Below are 10,871 nucleotides of genomic sequence, written 5' to 3'. Positions count from 1 at the left end.
TTCTACAACATGAACTCTGACTCACTCACTGGTTGCTTCTGCACATGACCACATTCATGAGCAGTGATACAACAGTGTGTGTTGTGTAGAGGTTGTGTGGTTGTTTGGCCACGTTCGTCCAGAACAGACCAACTGGTACAAATCTGGTGCCGACTTTCATGATCTCCTGAGGATACACCCTACAGCTAACCCCAGCTCTATCACCGTCAGCAGGTCAAACATTGATTATTGATAATTGGACTATTATGTTCAGTGCATAGTCTATAAAGATGGACGACACGGCTGCTCCCCCAAAAGGGGAAGTTAAGTCATCTTGATCGCTCCCCCTGGTGGCCATGTAGGTCCTAAATCTCCCACCTCCACCATGTTAGTGGATGGGACACGGTCCAAACTACACAGGCGAGGGTAATGCCTGTGAAGTCTGGATGTTTTTTCTACAAGAACTAAGACTCCGGCTGCCCCGACTGTTCCTTCCCTCACGTAATTGTTATTATTAACTTACTTATTCATTTATTCTCCTCATGGTGTAATTACAAACCGATCAATTATGGACTTTTAAATTGTTTTAAAGTCCCAGCATGCTCCAGCTTTTCAGAGCCCTCACTCAGAGTGCTTTGTTTTAACCCCCAGCACTTCCATGAACTTAAACCTCACCTTAAAATATGTCTTTACCTTAAACTGCAAGGATTTATATCATGGGGATTTGTTTTTTGTCTCTATAAGGAAGACAAGTCCCTGTTGTGTGAGATTTAGGTCCCTACATGAGTAACACATGCACACACACACACAGGTTGGTTCATTTACTTTGTGTGAACGTGGCACATTTGTTAAGTTTTGCTTAATTTTCAAAGAGCTTAGGTCCATTTCTGAGGAAATTGGATTTAGCGAGCAGCCTCTGTGACGCTGGTCCAACAATCAGGGCCCGGGGGGACTGAAGGGAAATTGTCCTGCACTTATGTGGCAAGTAGAGAATCTGAGAAGAGTTGTTAGAGTAATTGGTAATTGTGTGTGGGTCGAACGCAGCGTGTCTGTTGATAATGACTCTTTGCTCGTGCACTCCAGCAGCGGGACACTGTGTTCCCCCCCGCCCTCTGCACCGGGCTGGGCCCAAGATGCCTATCGCTGCCCAAAGCAGCCGGGCCCATATGCAATTATGTTGTGTTGAGGGATAATGGCCGCCCCTCTGCATCCACTGAGCTCAGTTTATTCAAAAACATGCCGGATGGAGATAACTGGAGAAAAAGTAATTGGTCAGTGACGCTGCAGCTCGTTTCTATGTGAGAGGCCATTTCCTGAACGTGAAAGCACGGCTGTTCCATCATGATACACCAGGCGTGTGCACGGAGGAAGCCAGGGAAATACAAGTTCAGGTTTCTGAAGTATGAGGGTGTTCATGTACAGGCCAGATATTCGGTTTTACACACTTGACATTTGATTTGCAGTAAATTCAGCTCCAGTCTCCCTGTGTTTGCTCGTGTTATTTAATTACTGATGTGTCTGCAAGTACAAAACTCATAAAACTGGTTAAAAAATGACAGCAAGATTATGGGCCAATAAAATACTGCAATAGCTTTAAAGATACATGATGAGGGGAATGCCCTTCTGACACTGGAACTCTCCGTCCTACCTGCTGGAAGCTCAGATAATAATTTTTTTCCAAGCCCTGTGAATCAAACTGAGATCCCAAGCTGAAGAGTAACATGTTTATGTCACAGTCTGAATCAACAGACTGGACCGTATGTCACGAGGATTCTGGTTAATTACCTCCTCCATGTTAACGAGGTTATTTTTTGTTTTATCTGCTATTTTGCAGGATTTTGTGGAAGGAAGTGGATCAGGAAGGAAGTGATTAAATGTAGGTTCCGGATCAGAGGCCGGATCCAGGAATTGTTTCACTTTCTTTAAATACGTCACGTTTTACACAACTACAACCAAAACAAAACTATAGCATAAATCCCCCTTAATTCAATCAAGCTGCACCAAACTGCACCCTGCCAGCCTTCTCATCTGTCCATGTCAGAGGAATCGTTTCTCTCACTTATTGAACAGGGCGCTCACTCTGATGGTTTGCTGATGGCTTGTTATTCCACGTGTGTCTGAACAGAGGATAATTCAATGTGCAGTGATCGGCTTCAAGCTTCTGCTGATGAGGCAGCGGCGGGTCGACCACCGGCTGGACGGTCAGTGTCTGCACGCTGCCTGAGACAAACAGGCGGAGCGGGGCCTCCTCTGAAGGCGCCCATGCAGACGGCTAATTTGACAGTGAATGGTGATTTTCTTTGGCCTTGGCTGTGCAGCATGTCTGGTTGGCTGCGTGGCCAAAGCCGTCTCCCATTCTCTGTGTCTCTCCTCGCCGAGCTGGAGCCCGGCCAGGCGCCTCACTTATCCCGGTGAAGGACGCTAATTCTGACCACTTGCTTGAGAGGAATGAGGCCCTCCGCTCATTAAAAGCAGAGATGGCTGCCTCTCAAGGCCCCATTAACCAGCCTCATCGTCTGTTCCCTTCCCCTCAGAATCCACTTTCCCGACCACAACCCGTCACTCTCGTCTCTTACCACTGCAGTTATGCCGTGTCTCTGAACACCACCTCACAGCTCTTTTCACCTTTACAAGTTTTCCAGGATGCAGAAAAGCTAGAAGTGCTCAACAGGGTGGTGCAGCCTCTTCAGTCCTTTCAAGGCTGTTGAATAGCTCTCGAACCCACGGTGCCAGGGCGGATAATCGCCCGTCAGCGTTCTCTCCTCGCTGTTACATAAGCCCCGGGCACGCTGGTGTCTCTGGAATTCTTTCCCCATCGTGGTGAAAAGGCAGAATGTGGCCAGTGGAGCACACAGAGTCGGCAGGTGTCTGCAGTGCAGCTGTGTCATCGGGGGCTGGACGGACGACTGACGGTCAGTTGCTGAGGCCACATGACCGTTCAGCTTTAGAGACACGAGCAGACGGTATCATCCCGGTGACTGAGGAGAACCACGAGGGCCACGTGAGCCGGCTGCTGCCAAAACACACACAACAGATCAATACCCGAGCAACTGAAAATACGAGTTGACTTTTAAATGTTTGCAGGTGAACCAATTCCCAAAGAGACATAAATCCCTGCAGGTAGCTTCTCAGAGGGGTCAAGTCGGGAGTCATTCACTACATGTATCAGCAGATGATGTCATTGGTGCAAGATGGAGGTGTTCACACCAGGAATATTTTGTCTGTGGCACACTTCTGTGTTTTTAATGCATTTAGTAAAATATGGACCTAAATGACAAAGAATAATCCTCTGAACACACAGACAGCACATTGTAGTGAGATCAATTCATTTGTTTGCTAAAGTAAAAATACAGAGCATCCTCAGTCTCCCAGTTTCACCTATTGAGCTGGAACATCATCCTTCTCCTGGTCTGGGAGCTCGGAGGATATGCACATGGTTATTAATATACACAGCGGCAGGCATACTGTTGGGTAATGTGGGTCAGACTTACAAAGTGCATGTGAGTAAGTGAGGCAGAGTAGAAAGCCACCCACCCCCCCACTCCCTGGAGGAAGCACTGAGGGGAGGCTGGAGCATCTCGAATCAGCCTCCGCTCTGGAACCGCCTCTGGTCCGTCTGCAGGCACCGTGAGTCGTCAGCGTGTAAACTAAGGAATGCTCTGTGAGTTTCTGTGATGGGAACAGACCCCACGTTATTTACCAACATCTCTGACTGATTATTAACGGACTCATTGTAGCCACTGAACGGACTCTGCAGAGATACTAGGCTTCAGTTTCCCATGTTGAAGGATGAGAAATGTTTCGGAAACAGAAGCAGACTCAGTGTCCTGATGAACTTGTTCTACAGACTCAGTGAGTCCCTGAGAGAACTCAACGTTTCCCCAGCAGGTCGTCTCACAGTTTCTATTTTAACGTCAGTCTCGGTCCAATAATCCTCCCTGTGTCTTTAAGACGTTAAAATCCAGGTTCACTGACCCGGACAAAAAGAAATGAGCCAGAATATTTACATTAAAATGCATTTTAGACCTCAGTGATTTAATTCTGAGCTCTCTCATGACTTCCACCACGTCCACGTCGACCTGTAAGTTGAACTTCACAGTTTCCTGTTGCATCGGCCAAGGAGGCCATGTTTTCCTTGGCGTGACACACACCACTGGATGGATTACCACAAAGCTCGAGGCAGGGAAGCTACAAACAAACACACACAGACGAATGAAAATATAACTGAGGTAATAATAAAGTGATCTGATCTACACAATAACCAGGATCAGCAGAAAGTGAAGTCACCGAGCTGCGTCAAAGCTCCCGACTGATTAACTCTCATTGAGGATCTTGAAATTACCTCCAGACCCAAATATTTGTCTAAGTGACGTCCAGCTAATGGAGCGGAGAGTCGTGCACGCAGGTCATCCTCAGCAGCTGGAACCTCCAGCTCAGGTTCCTCAGATCATTATAATGCCCGGATTCTTCTTCTTCCTGTTTGTTAAATCAGTTCGTGGAGTGGATCCATTCAAATACTCTACGTCAGGGTTAGTCTGCAGCTGAAACATCTTTCTATCCCCGTCCACTCGGGTCCTTTAGCCTTTTAATGAAGGGGAGTTTGTTTGCTCTACGCACAATTTGTTTCCTTCGTGATTAAAAAGCTGCGTAACTCGAGTCCTTTCATCTCCAGATGGAAACTATTTGATCTGATCTGAGCGAGCTTTTAAAAACGAAGCAGAACAATCAGCGTCCAGCTTTGTGCTCCGACTCCATTTAACCCAGTAACATGTATAGTTTTCATTTTTTCTGTTTACTCTGATAAGAAACAGAGAAGTGGAGCAGTTATCTGCAAAGCGCCCTTGGATGAAGCTCAGTAACGCTATTAAAAGTATGACTAATGGCTCTAGAGTGTAAATATTTGAGAGTTCAAAGTACGACTGCGCGTGCACGTGCACCCTCACGCAATTCTGTGTAATTTGACGTCTTCTGAGGAGCTGGCAGGCGACAGTGGAACCATCATCTGAGCGCAGCAATGCCTGCAAACACAAAGAGCCCCATTCAGAGGCCGCCTCACGGTCCAGAGGACACCCAGACCCATCCAGCCCACAGCCTGGAGCCATTACCAGCAGCACAGTGTACGCACACACCAGTAAGACATTCACAGAAACACACATTTAAAGACAGGACACAAGATTAAGTTTGGATCCAAACCCTGACATCATCCTTCAGTGATTTATGTTGGTCAACTACCGAGGAATCGTTCCCACGGTTTACAACAATATTAATATAACGAGGATATACACGAGGATCTCAGGGCTCCTAATACCAAGAGTAAAGTGAGTCTGGTGCCAGGAGGAGCTTCCCTGGACCGGCCCCTCAGAGCAGGAGCCAGGAGAGAGCTGGAGAGGCCCCGCTCTGTGACCAAGATATAAAAGAAGAGTTTATAAGAAGAGTTTGTGTTTGTTGCCTCTTGTTTAGAGCTTGTGTCTTAATGTGCATATATCATAAATCTTCGGTCAATCAGAGTGACTCGTACTGTGAGGCCCTGTTATAAAACACAAAGGCACTATTCCCACAATGAAGTGTTTCCTCTGTATCGTAAATCTGAGCTTCATTCGGCTCCTCACCTCTGCATGTTACCGGTTCCACGTGTAACCGTGCACCAGCGCAGACCGGGCAGGTCCATTGATCAAACCCATGAAGTATTCATGGGAGAGATGATTTGAAACGCACTTTGTATTCACTAAAAGTCACTCAGTGTAAATAATGGATAGAGTAACGTGACGCTGGAGTAAAGAGCAGGTATCAGGCGGGTGGGTGAAAACCTTTGGAACCTCGTCACATGTGAAATCTGACCCAGCTTCATTATCTGCAGCAGCGATTATAACTCTACCTGAACAGTGTGGGATCAACTTGATCTCATGAAGACTGTGCAGTGACACACACGCGTGTTTAGAACTCACACAGACATCTGGAGCCAATAACCTTCAACCAGGGAGGTTGTTTGTTTGTCTGTTTGTTAGCAGCATTACACACAAAAAACACTGTGAGGATTAGCATGAGTCAGGAATGATTCCATTGCATTTTGGTGCAGATCCAGGATTCTTCCCTCCGCCCCCCCGCTTTCATTAACATTGCAATAAAGTTCTTGATGAAAAAAAGTCTGGTGTGTTCAGGGGACTGATAGAAACCTGTAACTAGGAGTCTGGATTGTTGGGTCTTGGCGGAGGTGTGAGCTCGACTCAGTGCCATTCCATTCTTAACTGTTATTTAACTAAAGACATCTTGACCTTTGGAAGGTCACTCCGAGAGCACACACCTGCACCAAGGCAGGTTGTTCACCTTATCACCGCACTGTATGTACATGTGTATTTATACACACAGACACACACACACAGAGGTTATGAGATCTACTGAGTGAATTTCTAGTTACTTCTGCAACATGTAAACAGTTTCTCCTGACGCACAACGTGAATCAGATGCACATGTCTTTAGTTAGTAAACAAGCAGCCATGATGTTTATTGTGGTTTAGTCACATCAGCTCCTGTCTGGAGTCAACTGTGTCACACTGCCCTCTGCTGCCTGCAAACTGAAATACAGCTGCAAATTAAACACTCCCTTAAAAATGACTGATTTCTTTCATCAGGATCCATGAGTTAATCTCTGAGAAATCAATGAAAATGTCAAAAAAAACATGGATTTATAGGTCCTGCTGTACGTCTCCAAAAGATTTCATGGAAATCATATCTGTAGTTTTTGTGTATTCCTGCTCACGGACAAACAAACGCAGACGAGAACACAACCTCCTCAGCAAAGAAAGTAAAAATAAGTGCTTGAAGTATAGACTGTTTATAAAAGTGGACTTTAATCTGTTTGATTTTGATTTTTTTAATAAAACAGCTGGTTCAATAAATCATAATTCAGAACACAGTGGTTCTCTGTTACTGATATCATCTTGATATACGACAGTGTTCAACCATGAAAACAGCAGCTTTGTGTCACAGTATCTTTTGAAACAGAAGAACTTTAACACTTTTAGAAAAGGCTTCAACTCATCTTATTATCCAGAACTAAAAACTTTCCAGACTGAACATGTTCAACACTTTGTGACGGACATAAAACTGCCTGACACCTTTTAGGTAAAATACATGATGGCAACTTCTTGGCTTTCATGAAATATGAATGCTTAGGGTTTATATATATATATATATATATATATATATGAAAGAGTTCTGGTTGTTTACTTTCCAGTGGCAGGTTTTGGAGTCTTTGTTGTTTTGTTTGTTTTCTCAGCCTTCTCCTTTTTAACCTGGCTCTTCTTCACCGCCGCCTCGTCCTCCTCCGACTCCTCGTTCTCCGGCTTGGAGGCGACCTTCCTCAGTTTGTGTTTGCCCTTGACGGGAGCCGAGAAGGTGAGCGAGGACTTGAGGAAGTCCAGGGGGAAGATGCCCACGTCCCCGTCGAAGCGGTTCTTGGTCACCTGCAGGGACCTGCGGCCGGGACACGTCACCAGCTTCTTCTCCTGCAGGATGAGGACGTTGTCGGCTTCCTGGCTGGCCTGGAGGAGAAGGAGTGGGGGGGATGTTAAAGATCAAGATGTCTTTGTTAAAACATCTGTAATGTTCTAACTGACTTTTAACACTAAATCCTCCTCCTGTCTTGTGATAACACTCCACTGATCTGGGATATGACTCTAACCCTGGTGTATCCCTCAGTAGAAAAGATTAAACGTTTCTCGGTCTCACCTTAGCAGAACCAAAGATCGAAGCCGTCTGCAGCTCACGATCATCCTCCTCCTTCCGGGGGTGGATGATCAGAGTGACGTGGCAGCTGCTGTTGGTGGCGAACTTCCTAAACGCCCCGATGATGTGGTCCTGAACTGCAAACCTGCATCACACGAACCAACACTTAGAAGAACTGGGCCTGAAGGATGGTGTATGGACAATTCCAAGTTAAGTGTCACTCACTTGTCCACGGAGAGGTTTTCCTGTCCCATCATGAACTGCAGGTTGTCAATGATGACGTGGTTTATGTCATAGAGGTAAACAGCATGTTGCATCGTGTCCAGCACCGCCCTGTGGACAAGGGGACAAGTTTAGAGACGGGTCAGATCAGGGACTCGGGGTTTTACAAGCTTTCTGGATTCCCGTGGCACTGCCCCACGAGTCTCACTTGATGTTCTGCTGCCCGTGAAACGTCATGAAGTAGAGCGGCAGGTCTTCAAACTTGTCCGCCCAGAAGTCGTACTGCTCCAGGTTCTCCTCCAGCCTCTGCATGGAGTACTGGGTGAGCATGATCTTAGCCAGACGCACGTTGTTGATCTCGAAGCTTCCCCACAGCGTGTTGACGCCCTGCATGCAGAGGTCCAGAGCCAGCTCACTGATGAAGGTGGTCTTCCCACTGCCGGTAGGACCTGGTGAATAAAGACACATATGAAGATAAGTGTTTACAGCGTGCTCTCAAACTTGTTCAGGACAGGTTACAGATAAACGTTGACCTCCTGTCTGTGTTTCTTATACCTGTGAAAACCGTCAGCTCCCCCTTGCGATGCCCCTTCAGGATCCGGTTGAGCTCCAGGAACCTGGTCCACTTCACCCCGGCCACCTGCTCAGTGTTCAGCAGCTCCCCGTACACGTCCTCTCTGAGCTGCTTGAAGGACACTATGGACTTGTGAGCTGCTGGAATGGAGGCTTTCAGGATGTGGTTTAAGTTCTTCCCCTGAGCCAGCGCCTCCACGGGACAGGGCCGGTACTCCCCCGGGCGCACCAGAGAGCAGCGCCTCAGACCCAGCTTCCGGGAAAAGATCTTGGACGCCTCCCAGGAGCGGATGTCGCCTCCCAGCCACAGCGTCACCCGCTTGAACTGCTCCAGGTACGGCAGCAGGATGGGAGGGAGGCAGCTGACTCCACGGGGGAGAGCCACGCTGGGGAGGCCCGTGGCCTGACTCACAGCCAGAGTGTCCAGCTCGTGGCCCGTCAGCACCACCTCAGAGTCCATGCGGCCCACCAGGGGGAGGCCGAACAGGTTGTAGTAAGAGCTGCACTTTGGGACGGTGGCTTCGTTGTACGTGACTTTGTCGGTGTCGGTGCTTTGGGCGGAGAGGAGCTTCACTCCCTTCAGAGAGCAGTCGGGTCCGCCGAACCACGGGAACACCAGACTCTTAGTGGGTTTGAAGAGCCTCACTCCGAACTTCTTCAGGGTGGCGTTAGAAACCTTTATGATCTGAAATAAATCATAAATAATAATCAAAAAATGTCCTGACAAGTTATGCAAGTATTTTCTATTTTCCTTTGCTGATACATTTTGTGATTTAGCCTTTCACAGCTCAACTAATCTCAAAGACAATCGACATGTTTAACAAACCTGGTAGGATTTATTTTTATGTGTAGACTGTTTTCGATAATCTCTAAAAAAAGAGGAATTATTTCACTACTAGTGTTAAATTCTAATTGAAATGCTTCATCTTGAAATAATTTGAAAAACTCTTTATATAATAAGTCAATATATGTTTTTACTCAAAATGTACTGACATATATCTTTAACAGTTACAAAAGCAAAGTCACAAATAAGATTGTGTTAAAATCTACACAATAAAAAGTGGACAGAATTGAAGATACGTTAACTTACATACATTACATTAAGATAAAGGCTAGTTTGCCTTTCCAACCTTTACCTTCCTTACTTATTTCTCTCCATTGATAATATAAAATCTGTTTATCCTTCTGTGGATGTTCGTCCCACATGTATCTTTATTTATTTGTAAACATGATTAAACAAAAACCACAGGACGGATTACCACGATACCAAATGGAAAGGTGGTGGAACTGGTCATTAACTGGTAATTCTTTCACTAATTCCCACTGGACAATACCTGGAACATGGTTTTGATCAGCAGAGCCTCTTCCTCTGGGACGTCGGTGAGGGGCACGGCGCTGGACCAGATCCTCTGCACCTCCCTCAGCTCCCTGTCCCTCTCCTCCTGCTCCTCCATGCTGTCTGGATATCCCAGCAGCACGTGGGGGCTGAGGACGTCCTGCTCCTCCTTCTGCATCACCTCCAGGCAGTCCTGGAGATCCTCCCAGCTCCCCTCCACCAGCGTGTCCTTGCACAGGAACTGGCCGGTGGTTTTGTCCACGAACAGGGAGAACGTGTCCCTCCTCGCCGACGGCTCCACGAAGATGCTCGGGATGTGGAGGCAGCTGTAGCCGTCGTGGAAGGGGATGTCCTTGGAGCGTATGTACTGTTTGATCTCAGTGACGGTGATGGGGGTCGCTGGGAGCTCCACGGGAGACTTGGCATCCTTCTTGTAGGTCCTGGTGCCACCGTGGGCCAGGAAGTAGCCTGCACCCGCGCACGGAGCCCGAGGGGGCCTGTGGAGGAGCCTGTGGGGGGGCAGCCTAGGACACAGGGAGGAGAGAGGTCTGTGGTGCAGGAGCTTCGGGTCCACCGCCTGCAGGAGGCAGGAGGTGCCCTTGAGCAGCAGCCTCCTCCACATCACTCACCGGGACGGGACAGAGAACCTGCAGCAGACACCACGTCATCAACAATCCTCCACCTCCAGGAGAACATGGAAGGTTTGAGTTCACCTGGATAATCCCAGAGAGGACAGAGGCCAGGAAACCGTTAGTTTCAAATCAGACGCACGCGCACGATGCACGAGGATGAGCGTGTGCGCGTGCATGAGAGCTTCAGCTACAAACACAGCGAGATAAATAAAGAGAAAAATCCCATAATACTCCACTTACCAGCTCGTGTCATCAGCCTCCACTCTCCTCCATGCTCCTCTAACCCGGGCTTTCGGTGCGTTACCAAAACAAGTCCGTGTGAAACACGGGACGGAAGCTGAAGAGAATCACCCGCAGAGTGAATTCAGGTTGAAAAATGTCAACGCTTTATTAAATTTAAATAT

At 47.4% G+C, this 10,871-nt stretch overlaps 1 protein-coding gene across 1 annotated transcript; it reads right to left on the bottom strand.

Moving 5' to 3' along the window:
• Positions 1–6,805: 6,805 nt before the first annotated feature.
• Positions 6,806–10,756, bottom strand: twnk (twinkle mtDNA helicase). The gene is made up of 7 exons (XM_053413382.1): positions 10,708–10,756; positions 9,834–10,548; positions 8,482–9,184; positions 8,135–8,375; positions 7,930–8,037; positions 7,708–7,849; positions 6,806–7,520 (listed from the first exon to the last, which is right to left on the bottom strand). The coding sequence occupies exons 2-7, from the start codon at positions 10,455–10,457 to the stop codon at positions 7,203–7,205; spliced, it is 2,136 nt and encodes a 711-aa protein (XP_053269357.1). The 5' UTR covers positions 10,458–10,548; positions 10,708–10,756; the 3' UTR covers positions 6,806–7,202.
• Positions 10,757–10,871: the final 115 nt, after the last annotated feature.

The sequence above is a fragment of the Pleuronectes platessa genome, chromosome 21, assembly GCF_947347685.1.
Source record: "Pleuronectes platessa chromosome 21, fPlePla1.1, whole genome shotgun sequence".
In the NCBI taxonomy this organism is placed as follows: domain Eukaryota; kingdom Metazoa; phylum Chordata; class Actinopteri; order Pleuronectiformes; family Pleuronectidae; genus Pleuronectes; species Pleuronectes platessa.
Note: the sequence above shows the minus strand (reverse complement) of the source record. Positions and strands in the feature narration are given on the sequence as shown.